Source organism: Choloepus didactylus, chromosome 15, assembly GCF_015220235.1.
Source record: "Choloepus didactylus isolate mChoDid1 chromosome 15, mChoDid1.pri, whole genome shotgun sequence".
NCBI classification, from domain to species: domain Eukaryota; kingdom Metazoa; phylum Chordata; class Mammalia; order Pilosa; family Megalonychidae; genus Choloepus; species Choloepus didactylus.
Genome location: NC_051321.1, coordinates 32,585,208 through 32,605,853, shown reverse-complemented (window position 1 = coordinate 32,605,853; position 20,646 = coordinate 32,585,208). Strand labels below are relative to the sequence as shown.

Here is a 20,646-nt window from a genome sequence, read left to right as displayed (position 1 = left end):
ACCCTCTACCCTCACCTCCACACAGGCACTTTTGGCCACCAGCAACTCTGCAGAAAATTGGTCCTTGTCTCTTGGCTTGCACTAGAGCACCCTCCAACTAGCCTTGGCGTTTACTCCATAGATCAGCAATCTCGGAGCAAAAAAATTATCTCTACTGTAGAATCAGAAGTTACTCTTAGAGTTCCATGCTTTTTAGTAACACAGTTCATAACTTACTGACCTTTTGTTCTCTCAGTCCCTGCCTGCTAAGCTCTCAGTTACTTCTTGATCCAATCTGCCCAAGTTGTTTTCTCTCTATGCGACTGCCTGGATCTCTGGCATCAGTTATACTGTCACTTTTCTCAGGACTCTCACTTTCAGCTGGACTTTCCCAGTAATCTTGATCTATTGTTCATGTAACTTTGCTTCTGTTCCTGTCCCATCAAGGCCAGAACCCGTATTCCTCCTTTTGTCTTTAACAACTCAGGGTGCCGAGCTGAGCTGAGCAGTCCCCCATAGAAACCTCTTCCATAGAAGCTACTCAATCCCTGTGGTCTTTGCTTCCTCATTACCTTGCCAAGCCATCTTCCCAAACTAGCATTTTGTGATCATCCATACAATTTCTCCAAACTACCTTCCAGTTCTGGCTGAGGTTTTGTCTCAAGTCTCCAATTCAGTCTTGTTTACTTTATTCATTGTTCTCTCCCCCACACCCATTTTTCATTCCCCTCTTCACTCCTCATGCACGCATACCTGGGGTCTTTAACATCTTTCACCTAGTGTACAGTTTCCTAGCCATCTATATCTGGTCCATTACAAATTAATGGTAAAAAGCCCTTGCATTAACCGGATGTGTGTGTGTTTGTGTGTATGTGTGTGTGGTGTACATGTACAAATTTAAAGTGGGAAGAGGAATATATATACAAAATAGACTGTCCAACACTATCTGGGGGGAACAAAAACTCTTAGAGGCTCCCAGCTGTTCTATTTAGCATGTTGAGCATATTTCACCCTGCAACCTAAATCTGTATAATTTTCAAACATGGCTTAAACAAAGAAGAACCTTTATATTTATTGAGGATTTAGACAACTACTTGCTGGTTAAGAAGAGATTTTTTAATTGTGTTTTCATTATGACTCCATCTCCATTTATTGACCAAGGGATTTCTTGCCTCACTTAACTCCATAATCTGTTGCTCAGATTAAGAAAATGCGAAAACTATTGTTTGGTAGTGTGAGTACAGATTTTAAAATGGTATCTTGGAGGCTGGATGATTCAAATATCACGAACCAAGAAAAGCAACTAATTGATCATGCAGAACATGTTTTTATCTATTACTGTTTCTATAGAACAAACATGCAACAAAACAAATCGGATTAAATGTTTTGTAGATGTGCTCCATTATAAAAGCAGGAACTTTCTAGTGTAGAAACATCCAACAAAAAGCACTAAATCAAGAGATAAGAAATAATAAATGTAAAAAGTCCCTAATAAACAAACATATAAGTCATTATTCAGTCAACACATTTTGAGCACCCATGTTCTTTTTAATATAAGGAAAAAGTCTAGGTATAATAAATTCTCAGTTATTAGTAGAAGAAAAGTGCCCTTTATTTTTGACATATCCTTCATTGCAGCACTACTACCTACTATGTAGCTGTGCATAAAGACTTTCCATAAATGCTTTCTGGATAAATGACAGACCTGTATATTCACTGTTTACCTTCTATCCTCCACTTTGCCAGCCTGTTGGCCACTTTACTACTCATTATTTCTTCCTCCTGAGGGTTTATGGGGAAAGGAAAGGAGGTGAATTTCAGGTCAGTCAGTCATGCTTAGATACAGAAGCAGTTAAATCTCGGTGCAATAAACTTTAAAGACCTGTCCAAATGCTTTTGAGTCATTTAAGATTTTGTTCCATCCAATTGATTGAACAGGACTGTCAACTAGAGCTCAGGTATCCTTGAGATTGATATTTTGGTTGTAATAACTATTATAACAATATTTGACCTGTCTCTAAGTTTTTGTAGGAAGTTAAACTCAGTGTAAGAGTCTGTCTAGAGACCAAAGGAAAGGGAACTATGATTTCCTGAGTACCTATTACATTAGAAATTAGACTGTGCAGTTTACATTGCTTAACTCTTTTTATGGCTTACAATTACCCAGAAAAGTTGGTGTTATATCCATTTTATAGAGATGGTAACTGAGGCTCAGAAATATTCTGACCTATCTCTTAGCTAGTAAGAAAAACCCTAGCTAACAGCTTCCAAAGCACAAGAAGGATTGGAGATTGTTGGCAGCTTTCGTTAATAAATGCTGTCCATGCATAACGTAACAGTGACTTTTTAAATATAATTTTAAAAGTATAAGCAAGCTGGAAATTGTAAAACATAACCTTCAAAACTGTAACAGGCGACAACGAAAGCTTTTATTGTAAATGTAAGGTCTGCAAACATACATCAAGTTTGCACTTTTCACAGGTGTCACCCAACTCCTGAAGAAAACAGGAGCTAACAAATTACTGAAGTCCTCTAAACTGTTACATGTTAACTAAAATAATTGACTCCCTTTGTCTCTAATGGGTTTAGCCAATTAAAGAATCACTGGGAGATTGCTCCAAACCTCCCAGATAGTTGGGCCTTTTGTCTGTCACTCTTGTTGCTTGTTAATTGAATGATTATCTCTCTTTGTCTCTGAACCTGGGTATAAAACCCAATTGGACAAAGACTTCAGAGACGCAGATTTGGGGAAGCTTCCCCTGCCTTCCACCAGGGTAAATTAAACAATCTTTTCCTCTACCGCCGGTTGGATGTGACTTCTATTAGCCGAGCTGAGAGATGGACCCAGATTTGGGAACTGCCTCTTCTTCAATAACCTAACTAATTGATGGTTGACCCTATGTTCTTTTCAAATCCTCTAAGGAAGACAGTTGCAAAGCCTTCTTGGGTAATTCATTTCAGCAGTCACGAAACAAAAACGTTTTTGTGGAATAAGAACAGTCTTTTTTATTTATTTATTTTTCATGATTTTTCCCCCTTCTTAATAAGAGAGGCAGGGAGGGGAAAAAACACCTACCACAAACACTTTAACAAGCACGCTCACAGAACAAGCAAGTCTTCACATTAGACTGTGCAGACTACGGAGGAAATGGTGACAGCATTAGGGCACTTTGGCCCGAAATGTTAAAGAGGCGATATAATGAACAGTTGGGAATTTCTAAGGCATAATTGTGTGGCACAGGAAGTCCAACTGTTGGCCATCTTTCAGAGACGACAGCTGCCGGGCTCGGATTTGCCTCCGCAATCCTCGCCCTCCGCCCTCTACCAAGTGGGTGTCGCCGGCTGCCGCAGCGCCCGCAACGGCCTGCGCATTCCCGCCCCCGCGCACCCGAGAAGGCCGAAGCAGCCCAGACACGGCGGCGCGCGCCCCCCATTCACGTGACGGGACGGGAAAGGGGCAGTTTTCCTTCTCCCCGCCTCCTTCCCGAAACCCCGCCTTTCTCTGGAAGGCCGCAGTTTTCTATTGCGCCACTACCGGAATGGCCGCTGTGCCACCCAATGACGACGCAACGCCTGGAGAAAGACCCGCCCCTCTTGGACCTCGGGTTCCTTCCCGCTCACACGGGAGTCACTTCCGAAGAGAGACCCGCCATGAAGAGAGAAGGGTGTGCCGCCCACCTCTGCTCCGACAGCCTCCCCAAGACCCAGCAGCAAGACGGCAGCCACGCATCCAACTTCTCCAGCCACAGCTCATGCCGCCGTCGCCAGCGGCGCCGACATGACAAGGCGCTGCATGCCCGCTAGGCCAGGTTTCCCCTCATCCCCAGCCCCGGGGTCGTCGCCCCCGCGCTGCCATCTGAGACCCGGTAGTACCGCCCCTGCTGCAGCGGGAAAGAGAACAGAGAGACCTGGGGACAGGTACCGTGCAGAGGGCATGAGAAGGGGCCGGGTCGGGTGACAAGGGTATGAGGGGAGGACAGCGGACGACCGCTTTTCCAGTTCCCGCCATCCTCCGCGAGCTCCAGCCTCGGCATTTCGGGGCCTGGCAAACCCCCGCCCCGCCTCCGCGCAGGGGTTTCTGGGAGTTTGAGTTTCCTTTTCTGTAGTTGAGCAGCTGTTCTTGGTGTAGTGATTACAAGCCTGGATGGCTACAGAGAATCCGCCTTTGGTAGAACGTGATTTTTATCCTTTACGATATCATGGCCCGAGGCCCAAACTGCTTAATGCAATATTTAGTGGTTTTTTTGTACATCGTAAGGTCCTGATCCCAGTGATTTAATAGTATAAACCTTTTCTGTAGTGTGGGCGGAGTTATGTAAGATGTAGTGAGGGAAATCCTCCCGTGAATTACATTACCGTCCAGTATACATGATAATTCATTCTTAAAAGAACATACAGGTTTGGAATGAGATGTGTTTTCTTTTTCAGTGACTTTACGCCTCCCCAGAGGCCAATTTTTTTGTAAAGATTTCCTAGACCAACTTTCTGAGATCTATGTAATGAGATGGAGAGTTTTATCAAATGACTTCTTAAATAAAAATGTTTAAATTCTATACGTACTTGGTACTGTCTTTTATTTTAAGCTTGAAACCTTGTAGATTCATGTTCTGATATTGTAGTACAGGTCCACAATCCCTTATCTTAATTCTGAGAGCCAAAAAGCTATGAAAACCAAAAGTTTTCAGTCAATTTGGCACCAAATCTGGGCAGCCAAACCTAACCAAAGCTAATGTATAGCTATTGATGGTTTCTACTCTACTAAGTGTGATATATATAAGTTTTGCTGGAGAAATATTAATGTTTGATTGTGGGATGCAGCCCCACATTGTGTTGGGGGCTTTATGTGACACATCCAAAGTTAAGCCCTTTCTGAAATCTGGTACATTCAGAATTCTAAAACACAATTTGGCCCCAAAAGTTTTGATAAGGGTTGTGAATAATTGGCTATTTGTGTTTTTAAAAACTCGTTATAAATAAGTAGTGGACATTTCTGTGCATATGAACTTAAGGAACTATTCCCTGTTGAAAGTTACATTCATGGTTATTTTACAGAATTTCTGGTATGTTTTACGCAAAACCAATTCTCTCTGATGTAGTAATCAAAAAGGAGCCTGGAATCCAATATTTTGGGAAAGAGATATTGTATTACATTTAATAATTAAATGTATTACATTTACTGTAAAAACTTATTTAATATTATCTTGTTTTGAATTGATTAGTTGCTTCTCTGTCCTTTCCCATTTCTCTCTTTCCTCAACCAGTAACTGGAGGCATCATCCTTCTCCCCTCTGTAGGCCTCTAGCATTTCTTCCTTTACTCTCTAGTGGAGTTAATTTGCCTGATATAATTTATTTTATGTAAACAAATACACAGATTCTTCCTTAACCTGTCACTCATATTCATTTCATAACCACTTAGCTTTTCTACCAATATCTGAACAACCATTTTAGACTCGTAGTAAATCAGTAAAGATGTACATTACTCTTCTAATGTGGCCAGTAAGTGTACAAGATGCAGACGTTTAACCTGCAAGGGACTTGGATTTTTTATGTATTCTCTGAGCATTCCACCTTCATAGTGGATAAATGTTTAGGGGAAATCTGTAGTCTACCGCTTATCGTCTATCAGATAAAATGAACACAATTTAGCATAATTCACCAGAAAATATTTTTTGCTCTGCATATAATAACATTTCCTTTTATACAGCAGATAAATAACCCACAAATCAGAATGCAAGTTCTGGTAATATGGATATGGCCTTGTCTTGCTTGGTGCCCACTTTGGGGTATGGAAATCCTTAAAAATTAAAGCAATTTGGTTCTTGTTATTCTTACTTACTATTAACTTCCTTCTTTCTTTGTTGTGTTTATGTTTTTCCAAGGCAATATGTTACTTTTCTAAATATCTTTAGGATATTTAAGAATATTCCTAATTAAGAATTTGAAACATTTACAACTTATTTAGTTGTGAAAGTTCATTCCAATTTCTGCTGTTATTTAGATTAACTCTTAATAAAGAGGATAGTATAAGCTTAGTACTTTGCCTTCTGCCTTTTGTCCAGCACACTGCTCACGTGCCTGCCCAGGCCCACAAATCACCCGTATTGCCATTCTACCATCTACTGATTTACTCCTGTTCAGAGTAACAGACTGTTCAGGATATACTCAGTTTTCATAATCTCCATTGTTCATTCAGCAGGCATCTATTGAATGCTATTCTGTACCAAGATCTGGAAGATGTCAAGGAATAGGATCAGATCCCTGCCCCAGGATCTTCCAGTCTTCCATGTAGCAGTGATTCAGTCCTAAAAAGCACTCTGTAACAATTCCCTGGATTCACAGTCCAGTCCAGTTGTTTTTATATAGATTAACTCTTGCAGGAAGTGGTAAATTATATTTTAATTTTTTTATAATCAGCTTAGCAAAGCATCATTGCCAATTTCAGACCTTGATTATTTAAACCAGATAGTTCAAATAATAGTCTATAGTCTATAAATCTGATTGGCATTCTCTATTTAATCTGAATTATTGAGGTTCTAATATTTGATTATGTGATACCATATTAGTTATGCTTTTATTTTCAGGAATCAGTCAATTATAGATTTCTTCAAACCAGCTTCAAAACAAGGTATGTATACTGTTGCAGCATTTCTTGCTGAGTTTTTTGGAGGGAGGGATTGGAGAGGGATTCAAATTTTAAACCTACTCTAAACACTTAGATTCATTTCATAAAATATAATGTTCAAAATTGAAAGTTAATGAAGATGCAGTGTTTTTTAAATAAAAATTTGATTTCTAAGCATCATGAAAGCCTTTTTGCTGTTAAACTTTCTTACATTTAAAATGTTATTTCAGTGAATAATGTTCACAATGCATACTATTGAGGTTGTCTAATACAGTAATTTATCTTATAAATAGAGCCTTAGGGAGGTTGCATGATGTAACAAAAGGGAGTTTTATGAAAGTAAGGCTATTAACAAATAAATCATGTCTTAATTTTTCTTATACCTCCCCCTCCCAATAAAATTTGTGTTACATCATCCAAATATAATCAGTTTGAAAATTTGTGTGCTAGCTTTTTTGTATAATTTAATATTTTGTGCTATTTTTAATAGCATGCTATTTATATGTGTTTTAATTGTCTTATTTAGACAGACATATGTTGGATTCGCCACAAAAATCAAACATCAAATATGGAGGAAGTGGATTGTCCATCACTGGGACAGAAGAGTTTGAAAGGAAATTATCCTCACCAAAAAAATCTAAACCCAAAAAGGTGCCATCAGAAAAGAGCCCTATTTTAGAGTCTTTCATGAAAGGTGTTAAAGAGCACCATAAAGATCGTGGTGTACATGAATCATGTCGGCCTTGTGTGTCACTAGCCCCCAAATTTCCAGAGGGGGTTACAAAAGTCTATGCTCCATATCGCTTGTCAAAAGACATGAAGGCACTAAAGAAAAAACATCGATCTCCAGAGAGAAGGAAGTCAGTGTTCATTCATGAAAGTAGCAGGGAGAAGAGTGATAGAGATAGAGACAAGACCAATGCACACTCCAAAAGGCAGGCCACAGTGACAAAAGCTGACATCTTCAAGAACAGCTGCAGAAGTGTTAGCAGCAGGAGCAGCCTATCCAGGCACCACCTAGGAGAAAGCCCACTTGGAGCTAAGTTTCAGTTATCACTAGCATCTTACTGCAGAGAAAGAGAACTAAAGAAGTTGAGAAAGGAGCAAATTAATCAGAGAGTCAACTTAGAAAATTCTTTCTCAGAAGCAAGCCTTCTTTCTTTAAAATCCTCTAGTATAGGAAGAAAATTTAAACGAAGACACGAACAAAGCAAACAGAACAATATCATAACTGGAAAGAGTAATCTTTCAAACCTGGTATGTGCTGTAATTAGCTTGACTAGTGGTGTATCATATTTAGAATACTAAATCTAAAAATATGTAATAATTGTTACATCATATTAATACCTTTTTAAAGGAAATACTGGTATACAGTTTGTGTAGAAACTGGTTTCATTAGGTTTCCTCCAGCTGTCAGTCATCAAGTTCAGTAAAGCTATTCAGCATTTCATGCACTTGATTGCTTCAGACCAATAACAAAGATCCTTCTTAATCAGGAAAATAAGCATCTTTTTTTAGACAAAGTCATTGTTAAATTAGGCAAGGGGGACCTTCAGGAGTGGGAAATCTAAAACAATAAGAAATTGTGTAGCGTAGTGGTTCTCAAAATGTGGTCCCTGAACCAGAAGCATCAACCATTACCTGGGAATGTGTTAGAAATGCAAATTCTCAGGCCTTATACCAGACCCCTGAAACAGAAACTGGGGGTAGAACCCAGCAGTCTGATTAACAAGCCCTCTACATGATTCTGATTTAAAGTATGAAAACTGGTTTAGAATATATATAAATCTTAAATAATTGAGTATAGGTCTTAGAAAATTTAAAAGATGACAGTGACTTGGAAATTACCCAAATACATCTTAGTGTTACTAGATTTCTCTTCAAAATAGACCAAATTTATATCAGATTAGCATAAAAGCAGTCCCTCTCCCCTAGAAAGGCAAGTTTATCCATTTCACAGAGCTCTGCTTCCAGGGCAAATAAAGAAAGATCCAATATCAAGAAAGTGCTACACTGACAAGGTGCTCTGAAATTTTAAAGCTAAATAGGCCAAAAATAAACCAAACTATGAAATTCTAGGAGTGAATGGAGATTGCTACATTGTTATGTTGCTAGGAAAGATGTACAACCTGAGGCTCATTTGCAAAGAGTTTGTTGCTTTTACCAGTGACATTAGCTAATGATCAGTAGAATAACATTTGGTCCATTTTTATAATGGAGGACCAAATGTTAGTCTACATGTTTGATGGTACATCAGCATTTAAACAGATGTATTAAAAAATGAGTTATATTCATTTGATTGGCAAATATTAGGCTTGCTATTTCTGATTTATTGCTTTAACAAAATAATTATGCAGTGCTCTAATACGATATTAGTCTGGGTTTTAAATGTAAATCTAAGCATTATGAAAGCTGATGTCGTTTTTTAATTTTTGCATTTTTACAATAAAAAATGTCCCTTTTTATGACATTTAAGGTCTTTAAACATTTTTTTATTGAAATTGGAAATCACCTCCACATACAGGTGCTTGTTTTAATTAATCTAGATATCCATATTTAAATGTTAGGAAGAAAAGCTCATATTTTTTATTGCCTCCAACTCCTAATACAGTTTTTACTCATTTTGTCAATAGGAAAATGGGCACCTTTCAAGGAAAAGATCCTCCTCTGATTCATGGGAACCTGTTTCAGGTACAACCAAACTATTAAATTTATGACTTTTTAAGTAAATTTTCATCTTAGTGGCACTGTTTTTTATAGCAAATTCATTTAAATATGCAGTTCCCTTCCTAGAGAGGAATTGAGTATCTCAGATTAGTTAAGAGCATTGGTAAAATTATATTCAAAAAGAATGGTCCTTGAATTTAGTAAGTGTAACCTGTAGTTTGTCTTGGCTCCTCTCTGCCTTCTCCAAAAGTTTCTAACAGTGTGTTTCTCATCTTGGTATTCAGCATTCTACTTCTGAATCCTTGGCTACATTAAGAAGTATAATCTTATATTCTTGGAATTGTGGATTAACTATCTGCAGTCTCGGTATTATGTTGGAAATTTTGTAAAAGATTGAAACTGTTATCATGACCCAAAACTGTTTCCCAGTATTTCAAATACAAAGATCCCATTTTAATATCAAATTTCAAGGACTCCTACATGATAGTAGTTTGTACTTTTAGTAACTGTTGGTTGAGAAAATGCATAACAACAGCTACTGTTAATCATAGATTTTTAAAGTATCTTTATTATCTTTTTTTAACTAGAAATTAGAACATTGTAAAATTCAAACACTGCAGAAATTTATAAGACAGATAATGAAAGCTGCTCCCCCCACACACCTGAAATAATAACTGTTAATAGTTTGGTATATCAGATTCTTTTTTTCTTTTATGACTACAAACTCTGAAAAACAGACTTCACAGATTTCCCCACTCAGCATTAGAGTAATGAAAATAATAGCCAACATTTACTGAGCACTTACATGTGCCTATGCATTTACTGAACACTTACATGTGCCATGCCCTGTTCTGTGTGCTTTTAATCCATTAAATCCCCACAACCTCATAATAGGGTTACTTTTACAGGCTACAAAAACTGAAGTGCAAAGAGATGAAGTTCTTACTCATTCTTCCCATTCCATGTAGTATTCCATATTGTGTATATTCTAGAGGTGGGTAGCATTTTGACCGTGTGCTCCCAAGTGTTCAAATCAATCTCCAGGCAAGGCTGAAACTGTATTTCACCTTTGTAGAAGGAACTTCTAGAATAGATGAATAAACCTGAAGTTTTGTGTATTTGTTTTTTACTTTAATTTTTACAATACTGTTGATTTTAATGGTCAAATTTTAGTGAATTTTGAAGTTATACTACAAGAACAATATCTCAGCCATAGGATTGCTCCTGCATTCACTTTACCTCTCATCTGTGATACTAAATACATGATCACTTTGTACAGAGGTGAATGGAAGAGCAAAATATTTTTAGGCCGGTTCTGCCAGTTTAAGAGACTGCTGCTTGGTTGCCACCAAGTTATTCAGCTTTCCTTTTTCTCTGGTAATGACTGAGATAAAAAATTCTTCTCTTCAGTTTTCCAGAATTTCGTCAGTGATGGCAGTCTCACATAATAAAGTTTTTGAGGACTACTTGGAGAAGGTGCTTTCTGCATAATTTCATAGGCAGATTTAAGATTGGTTGTCTTGACTTATATATTTATTTCTAACATTTTTACATGTATGTCATAATCCTCATTTAAAATTACAGCATTTTTCTCATATAATAAACACACATTTAAACTTCTGTTGACTGGCAGAGTTTCAGTAATAAAGGACGTAAGGGGATTTTTCATGCTAGATAACTGTAAGCATGTTTTTCTTATCTAAAAGTGGATAGATATTAAAATCCAAATGCCATGCCTTTTTCATATTACTATTACACTTGTCAGTTGTGGTAATGATGTACATAATCACACTATCAGTAATCACACACGTTTGGGGATTTCAGAAATGTTTATAGAGTAGACATTTGGCTCTTAGGTCTTCCAGAGGCCCTGACCTTTGACTAATTCTGAGGTGAAATTTAATCCACCCCTAGTACATTGCATAATTTATAAATAACCAGTCTTCTAGGGGACATTGGGATTTTTCCATTTTTTTTTTTTTTCTTTTTACAAACTTAATTCCTCTCTTTTCTGAATATTTAATATACTAATAGATATTTGGAAAACAATAAACAATCAGTCTACAAGGTGTAAAGGGGTACAAAAAGAATCAACAAATTTTTGCAGTTAATCTACTGTCCTAGAGAGCTGCAAAAGGCGAGCCTACCTGTGGTACCAGTTCACCGTACAATTACAGATATTTAAAGCCCTTGAGAAGCTGATTTGTGCTAAACATTTCCCACAAACAGTTTCTCTTCTCCTGGATAAATCTTCACTTGAGCAAAGCAGGAATTTCTCATCATTACTAATTGTATGTAAATTGTCTAACTTTTATAGGAAAATGAAACAAAACTTAAAACTGACAGCTCTGTAGCTGTCTTCTTTGTAACCCCAAATTTAAAATTAAAATCATCAGTATGAGTGTATCCCAAATCTTCTCTTTTCTCAGTCATTTGATTTTTCTTCTTGCACTGTAAGTGACCCCTGTCATTTTTTTACAAGACATCTAACCCCAGAAAACTCAGTGGGCATGGAATGATTTCTTCAGGTAACAAGAGAGTTCCATAAAATAACAGAGATAGGAGCATTTGTTTGTTTATAGACTAATTGGCTAATCTTTGAGATTATGTATTGACCAAGCTATCCAAATAATAATTGTTTAACTCTGGACTCGAGTTTATTTGTATTTTTTTAACCAAACTGTTGGAGAGATGTCTATGGTCAGAAAAAAACCTGATTTAGGGAAATTTAATTTTGAGAATACTGATTGTCTATAGTGAATTTTAATGAATGGTGAATTTTAAGAATGAACTAATGAAACTGCTTTTTTTAAGCACAATAAGTGGTTTTAAAAACTAGATAACTCAATATATATGGTTATTAAAATGCTTCTGGATGGGGCTCCTAATACACAGACAGCCGAAGACTCGAGAGAGATGTGGAAGAGAAAAAACAGTAGTTAAATACTCAGGGAAAGACTTGGGTAAAATTTTTTTTTTCTTTGAGAAATTGAAATTTGTCTGCCTTCAGTTACTCTACACATGTTTTAAGGAATTATAAATTTAGATGTAGAAGTGTGTGTTTCTGGAACTAGGTAGTCTTCAGTCTAAGAAAGAGTATATCCACTTGGAGGGAAAATGTTTTTGGAATCCTTTCCCCAACATAAATAATGCAATTTTTTATGTTTTGGAGAGTGGTAGCTAGATAGATAGTAAACTTCGGTAGCTTTAGGATGATAATGAGCATATCTATCAGTTAATAAATGATAGTATTAACTTTTTTCCTCATTCCATGTGTGGTGAATAATCTCAGCCTAATCTTTTAGAAGTTAAACACTTCTTCAGGAAGTTCTAGACACTCAATGAGTAAGCTTTACTGAGATAGGAAAGTATACTTTTCACTAATCTAGCAAAAATTAAATTTTAGCAGGCTCTAAGCAGAATAAATTCCCTGACAAAAGAAAAAGGAACTCTGTGGACTCAGATCTGAAAAGGGAATCCATAATACCAAGAACAAAAGAGTCCTTCCTTGAAAAACGCCCTGAGGGACCACATCGGCAAGAGACATTTATAAGACATATTGCGCTGAAGACACCTGGTGATGTGTTACGCTTGGAAGATATATCCTCCAAGGAACCATATGTTGAAACTGATCACTCGTCTGCAGGCGTGGCACCTTCAAATTCTGGCCACCGTTCTTCCAGGAATAGTGACCAAATTCATGTGGCAAGTACCAAAGAGACTAAGATGCAGAAACCCCATTTATCTTTACCTCAGGAAAAATCTGAAGTTAAAAAAGATAGCAACCTTCAGAAAAATAAAACTGCCAGCTCTGTGACATCAAAGGAGACAAAACTTCTACCTTTACTTTCCCACGTTCCAAGTGCCGGTTCCTCTCGGGTACCATTAAATGCTAAGAATTGCACTCTTCCAGTCCCTAAAAAAGATAAAGAGCATTCCTCATCTAGAGAATATTCTGGGCATTCTGCAGAGTCCTCCAAACACAAGGAATACAAAGCAAAGACTAATAAGGCTGATTCTAATGTATCTTCAGGGAAAATTTCTGGGGGATCTTTGTGTTCAGACTATGGCACTCCTACCAAGTCTCCTCCAGCTACTTTGGAAGTTGTGCCATGTGTCCCAAGCCCTAAAGCACCTTCAGATAAAGCCCCTTCAGATAAAGAGAGTTCAGGAAATTCCAGTGCAGTTAGCAGTGCACTGAAAAGAAAACTAAGGGGTGATTTTGATAGTGATGAAGAAAGTTTAGGTTACAACCTAGACAGTGATGAGGAAGAGGAAACATTAAAATCATTGGAAGAAATAATGGCTTTGAACTTCAGTCAGACTTCTGCAACTACAGGAAAGCCTGCTGCTCTTTCCAAGGGGCTTAGACCTCAGTCATCAGAACATACAGTAAGTAGTTCTATGACATTTATCTTTACTTGAAGAAGGAAAGATGGATTGATTAGCAAAAGAGGGATAGATTGTTAAAATTTACTTTAAAATTTAGTACTTGTTACCACACATAATTGGACTGAAACTGGTACAGTTTGTGTTTAGCTAGTAAGATTCCCATATCTTCAGTTTTATTACTGTAAATCAGTGGTCTCCAAACTTTTTTGATCTCACTCACACTTCCATTAGTAAAAAAAAAAAAAAATTTGAGCATGTGCCCCCAATATCTATGTATACTTAGATACTATATACCTGTAATACTATACTACTGTGTACTTTCTAAAACATACAAAACAATTTAAAGGGAAGAGGAAAAAAAGTATTTTCCTATAGAAGTTATGTACAAGTTACTATAGACTGATTCTACTGGAGTTTCTATAGAAGTTCTATATAAATAGAAGTTCTATTATTTTCTTTCTGCACCCCAATGGATCACCTTGCACACACCCTGCTTTGGAGACCACTGCTGTAAATGAAGGTAGAGTGTAGAAATGTTGTTAATTGTGGTGTGCAATTTTATTTATAAAGTGCTTCATTCTTTCTTGGGAATTAGCTAAATTAAATTCTAAGATGTTTGCAAAATTTGGTGGGGAAGGTGCTAATGTTCCATGGTGACACCTAAAAAGTAGTTTGATTCCACTAAAATAGAATTTGAAAATAAAAACAGGGTAGCTGTTGAGCCCTGCTGGCAGTCAGTTGCTTATAAATAAGGCTAGCAGGAATTTATAAGTAGTACCTTTTCTAAGGGATAGTAAAATTGAATTGCTTGCAGTATAGATTTAATTAAAGCATGACGTATAAATTCTCTTTTCATAAAGGTATCCTTCTGGCCCAGGTTATTGAAATAAAGAAAACAATCTTTAGTACTCCGAATAATTTAAAATATCCCAATTCTACTAAAATATGTTGTAAAGTATCTCTAAATTTTCTTCTTGTTTTAGGAACATGTTCATAGTGGAACTTACACAAATACTTTAGAGCGTCTGGTGAAGGAGATGGAAGACACACAAAGGTTAGTTAGCATCATGCTTAATTTACTAAATTTAACATACTCCTTTTTGAAGTATGATTTGTCCAAGACTAAACTTACATAGCCGCTTATCACAAGTTTTCTGGGTTGCCCTATTGGCATACCCCCATTCTGCTTTCTTATCTGTGGCTTACTTTTAATTTACTTAAAAATCATGAGAAATAAGCATGTATTTTGTGTTAATACTATTATAACAGTTCTTCTGTTGTCATCTTTGTTAGGACTAAGGTGTTCTATCTTGTTCGCAGACTGTATCAGAAGATCCAGGTTTTTATGGTATACTGCATTAACTAATAATATAAATTCCTTTTTACTTATAACTGGTATCTGATAGCTGAAATTCTTAATCAAAAGCACAAGTATAATTTTTTTTTAATGTTTGTACTGCCAACCAAGTCCAGTTGAAACCAGCATAACCAGAGATAGTACTTCTACATCAACTTATTCTTTTGAGAAAAGCTTTAGAATTATGACACCACCACCCCCATCACAAGAAATCAAAGTTTGAGGGTCAATTCTGACTCTAATGAAATTTATGTGACTAGTTACCAACTGCTTTTGTTGATGAGAGTGGGAAAATACATTCCTTATTAGTTCAAGGGGTATCTTCAAAACTAGCTTAGAAAACTTCACTAAAAGTTCGTCTGGCTTGCTTACATGGAAGTTGGTATGTATGTGTCCCAAAGTTGGTAAGAAACTGGCTAAATATAGGAACTTTGCAATTAGTAGATCATAATTGTTCCCCTTTCTTTTAACTACAGAAATAGTCTCCTTTATAAAAATCTTTTAACATTTCATGAATTCATATGATCTGTGGTGTGAAATCTGAAATTGCTTATTTAAAATTAAACTTTGCACAGACCAAAGGCAGAAGTATTCGTTTGATCTGATGACTCACCCTTTCTGGTGATGATAGACCAGTACATTTGCAGGTCATTTACTGTTCTACGATACTCAGGTAACATAGTTTTAGTGGTGTTTGGAGCTGGAGCTGGGGCTGGGAATAAGAACCTTGGTTAAAATAACTTTTTAGTCTTGGAGAGGCATTTAAGCAAGGACTCAGGAACTCGACTGTCTGGCCTTGAGTCCCAGATCCTCACACTGTGAGTTTGAGCAAGTTGCTTAGCCTTATAAAATGGTATAATAAACTACCACATGAGGTTGTGGTGAGGGTTAAAAGAGTAATAACAAAGTCCTTCCCAGTTCCTGTCACACAGTAAATGCTTATTCAGTGTTCAGTGTTCAGTTCTGTGATGATGACAATAACAACTACTCTGCTAGAAAGCTTCATTAATATCCCAGGTAGAAGTCAAATGAGCACTAACAATTAGAGGGGATTATCAAAAATCAGTGGTGTTCATTCTTTGCCTTTTTTTTTCCCTTCCTAATGATTTGGACAGATCATTCTTGAAGTCCTAGCTGTTAATATATTCTAATCTAAAATACATTTATTTGTGAAATATTAACTGTCTTCCCTCCTGTGATAGTTAATTTCATGTGTTAGCTTGGCTGGTTTATGGTGTCCTGTTTTACAGTCAAGCAAGCACTGGCCTGATTGTTTCTGAGGCTATTTCATAGACTTAAATCAGTCAGTTGATTAAAAAAATAAAGTACATATATTCAAGTCTTGTATGTAATGGAACACTGTTCTAATGCCGTACTGGTAACTGGATAAAAGTCCAAGACCTAAAACGGATTTTCCGTGTTTGAGTGAAAAAGGTACACTCTATTGTACATCATAATATATTTGGGAGACATGATTTGACCCTGTGTAGCAAAATTTTCCATATAACAAGGCACTTAACAAGGATTTTCCTTTGAGCTGCTTTGAGACATAAAGATTTTCTTATTTTTAAGATAAATTATATTTATTGTAGCATTCTTTCAATTCTCAGGCTAGATGAACTGCAGAAGCAACTACAAGAAGATATAAGGCAGGGTCGAGGCATTAAATCCCCAATCAGAATCGGAGATCAAGACAGTACAGATGATGAGGATGGCCTCTTAGAAGAACACAGGTAAAGCATTTTTCATAATGTGTTTTCTTTTAAGTTAACTTTTAAAATTTTGTTTTTGTAAATTCAATGGTTGTTGATGGTTATTTACTTAGTGAATAATTTGAGGTGCATTCTAACCCCATGGATTAGAAAGACAAAATGTTGGGGCCATGTTACATCTTTTGTCTTTTCTCCTGATAATTATTGTTCACACAGACACATTTAGTGGCTTTGGGCTAATAACTACTAGCAAAAAGTGAAAAGAGCAAAACACTTTTTCTCATGTCAGTCTTCTTTTCTGGGATTAACATCAGACCTAAAAAAAGTTTTCTTTGAACCCAACTTTTTAAAGTACAAAACCATATGGATTATAACTATTTGGTATTCAATGATCTTTTTTTTATATATATATGTATATATTTCAGGGAATTTCTAAAGAAATTTTCAGTTACGATTGATGCTATTCCTGATCATCATCCAGGTGAAGAGATATTTCATTTCCTCAATTCTGGAAAAATTTTCAATCAGTATACCCTGGATTTAAGAGACTCTGGTTTTATTGGACAAAGTGCTGTAGAAAAACTTATTCTTAAGTAAGTAAAAAACTGACATTTTACTTTTTGCTGTATAAGAAACTACTCTAAAAGGCTTAGGACTGATGTAATCTAAAACATTAATTTCTGTTTTGACCATCCAGTTTCCTGCTCTTACTTTATTACTATTGCTGTGTGTTTTTATTTAATTGTAGGAAGCAGTGTAGAATAGTTTAGCACATCACATGCCTTTATTAGTTAGGATTAATATCAGTATATAATAACAGTGGCTGTCAAAATAACTGGGGCTTAAACAAGAAGTATATTTCTTTAATATGGAAAAGAAGTTTGGAGGTAGGAAATCCAGAGCTGGCATGTTGGTTTCACTATATCATCCTTCTGCTCCACAGTCCTCAGCACAGGTGCTCCAGCCTTCAATATTCCAGAAATCCCACTCAGCATTTCTACTTATTGTTCTTGGATTGTTCGCTGGATAGAGCTTAGTCAATATAGCTGCGCTTTAAGTACAAGAGAATTCATTTTTTCTTCCAGGCAGCTGATGTACCCTGCTAAAAATCAGGGTTCTGTTACCAAGAAGGAAGGCAAGAATAGATGTTAGAATGTGCAATGAGCAGTCTCTGTCACAATGCCCTAGCTGATTTAATCTCTCAGTGCACTGTCTCAGGTCCAGGGAGACCACATTGATTCCAGTGCTGTGGGTTTTATGGAAGCATATCCCCAAGCTGACAAAAGCAAAAGATAGCCTGAGACTTTATAGGCTGCCTCTCAACACTGCCAGCAAATGTAGATTTGTCCACAGTTAAGTCTGGAGCCAAGCCAACAGCTTAGGCCATCAGTTGAATTCTTTTTATGAGTAACCCATTCACCTTGACATAGAGTCCATCTCCATGGATTGAGGATGATTTGCTTGCCCATTTCCCTGATTATGTCAGATGTGGTAGTGGTGGTAGAGTTGGTAGAAGTGTTTTGCCATGAAGGTAACAGTTCTATTGATTTCGCTTTATTTTTCAGATCAGGAAAAACAGATCAGATTTTTTTAACAACACAAGGCTTCCTTACCTCTGCTTATCACTATGTCCAGTGTCCTGTACCTGTGTTAAAGTGGCTGTTTCGGGTAAGAGAAATGTTTTGGGGGTTATAGTTGCCTCCTATTATATTTCCTAGTCATAAACAAACTTTTAAAAATATAATTTTATTTGCAGCTTTCTAGAGAAAAAAATAAATGTAGCACATCAAACCCATGATTTCAGTGAGTTAGACTGAGGCAAAAAGAGTCAATGTGAAGGGATTATGAAGGAAATGATAGGATAGTGTACAGCATAGTCACTAATATTAGTTGTGCCTGAGACATTTGATCACACTGGTAAATAACTATTACCAATTTAGTTTTAGAAGGGGTCTTCTCATGTTTACATACCTAAATACATATATTTTATTTTCATTTTTATGGGGGTACAGATCCTATGATTATAATTAGCTAATTTTTGTTTTAAATAGAAATTTTTAAACATATCAGTGGTATCAGAGAACTGTAACTATTAAGTGATGTGAGAAGAAGGAAAAGAATATGGAGTTACTACTCTGGATTTTAAGATAGAATTTCAAGGAATCTCATTTAGCAAGGACTGGAGAGATATTCCAGTACATCCCTTCATTCATTTTTTTAACATATGTTCTAGTTTGCTAATGCTGTGGAATGCAAAACACCAGAGATGGATTGGCTTTTATAAAAAGGGGGTTTATTTGGCTACACAGTTACAGTCTTAAGGCCATAAAGTGTCCAAGGTAACACATCAGTAATTGGGTACCTTCACTGGAGGATGGCCAATGGCGTCCGGAAAACCTCTGTTAGCTGGGAAGGCATGTGGCTGGCGTCTGCTCCAAAGTTCTGGTTTCAAAATGGCTTTCTCTCAGGACGTTCCTCTCTAGCAAGCTTGCTCCTCTTCAAAACGTCACTCACAGCTGCACTCCATCTCCTCTCCTTGAGCCAGCTCATTTATATGGCTCCACTGATCAAGGCCCACCCCGAATGGGTGGGGCCACACCTCCATGGGAGTATCCCACCAGAGTCACCTCCCACAGCTGGGTGGGGCACATCTCCATGCAAACAACCTAATCCAAACATTCCAACTTAATCCCCACTATTCTGTCTGCCCACAAGATTGCATCAAAGAATATGGCTTTTTCTGGGGGACATAATACATTCAAACCGGCACAACATAGTTGGCATTTTTGAGTGCCAACTGTGTGGCAGGCCCTAGAGACAACAATAGTGTGTAAAACAGTGTCTGTGTCCCTGATTTCATGAAACCCACATTCTAGAGGAGACAAATAAACTTGTGTTTGTGCATGTGTGTGTTTGTATGTTATATCAGATGATAGGTGCTATGCAGAAACTTAAAGTAGGCTATGATAGATATGGGGCTTACCAGGCGGAGGGAAAGTTTGCTATTTTTTAATATAAGGTAGTTGATGAAGGCCTTGCTGATAAGGTGAGATGAGTAAAGACCTGAAGAAAGTAAAGGAATAAGCCTTTCTACATGTGGGAGAAGAGTGTTCCAGGCAGAAAGAAAAACAGTGGTGCAAAGACTGTGGGGCAGGAGGATTTGCTTTCAGTGATGAAGAGCTCATACTTGGACCCCAGTAATGCTTAACAGTCCTAATTAAATAAAAATTTACCTCCCTACAGCTTATTGGTACTGATTATCTTTTCCATGACTTTTCAGAATAAGCTTCAAGTAACAGTCCTCAAGTTATTTTAAAACAACTATCATGGCTCTCACCCCTCCCCACATTAAATATTCTCCAATCCCTAAATTTCCAGTCCCTTTACTATCCTAATCATTTTTTTAATGACTTTTAGCTTGTCAGTGTCACTCCTAAAGTGTCCCCCATAAATGGATACATGCTCCAGATACGGTCTTACCAGCAGAATTTCCAGTGAAATGCTTACCCATGTACCCTACCCACGTATTTCTAAATTATTAAAATTCAAAGTTTCATCTGCTGTCCTGCCAGGGATTCATTATTTTCTAATTATGTAATATGTCTTTTCTTTGGCTTGGAAGTATGACTTTACATTTATTTATGATAATGTTCATCTTGTTGATATAGACACATTATTATAGCCTTTAAAACTTGTTAGGACACACAGTCATGTCTTTCTTTCAGGAATTTGTCTGTATTCTTCATATTTATTCTTTGAGTAGTTCACTGATCACCTCTATATAAGACACTGGCACATTTCTCCTTTTCAATTCTAAGTCTGTTTGCATGGTGGGGAGGCTTTACCAACTTGTTATTTTTTTAAATGTATGGTTTAATAGTAGAATTAATTTTAATGCTATAGTCCTAACTAGTT

The 20,646-nt window shown here is 36.9% G+C and overlaps 1 protein-coding gene and 1 long non-coding RNA gene across 7 annotated transcripts in view; one reads left to right on the top strand and one right to left on the bottom strand.

Annotated features, from left to right (window-relative positions):
• The first annotated feature begins 3,624 nt into the window (after window positions 1-3,624).
• SLF2 (SMC5-SMC6 complex localization factor 2) overlaps window positions 3,625-20,646 on the top strand; it is a 48,961-nt gene continuing 31,939 nt past the window's right edge. For 2 of the 6 annotated variants that reach the window (XM_037804495.1, XM_037804493.1), the window contains exons 1-9: window positions 3,625-3,897; window positions 6,563-6,606; window positions 7,130-7,860; window positions 9,237-9,294; window positions 12,680-13,662; window positions 14,646-14,716; window positions 16,630-16,752; window positions 17,157-17,324; window positions 18,297-18,399. In XM_037804495.1, coding sequence (XP_037660423.1) covers window positions 3,758-3,897; window positions 6,563-6,606; window positions 7,130-7,860; window positions 9,237-9,294; window positions 12,680-13,662; window positions 14,646-14,716; window positions 16,630-16,752; window positions 17,157-17,324; window positions 18,297-18,399 — 2,421 coding nt within the window. In that variant the 5' untranslated portion in view covers window positions 3,625-3,757. Of the gene's footprint in view, window positions 3,898-6,562; window positions 6,607-7,129; window positions 7,861-9,236; window positions 9,295-12,676; window positions 13,663-14,645; window positions 14,717-16,629; window positions 16,753-17,156; window positions 17,325-18,296; window positions 18,400-20,646 lie in introns of all 6 variants that reach the window. The other 4 variants (XM_037804494.1, XM_037804492.1, XM_037804497.1 and 1 more) reach the window with 3 other exon arrangements.
• The window catches only part of LOC119510264, a 40,115-nt gene continuing 37,031 nt past the window's right edge, over window positions 17,563-20,646 (bottom strand). The window contains exon 4 of the long non-coding RNA XR_005211859.1: window positions 17,563-17,848. This is a non-coding gene — a long non-coding RNA (uncharacterized LOC119510264). The remainder of the gene's footprint in view (window positions 17,849-20,646) is intronic.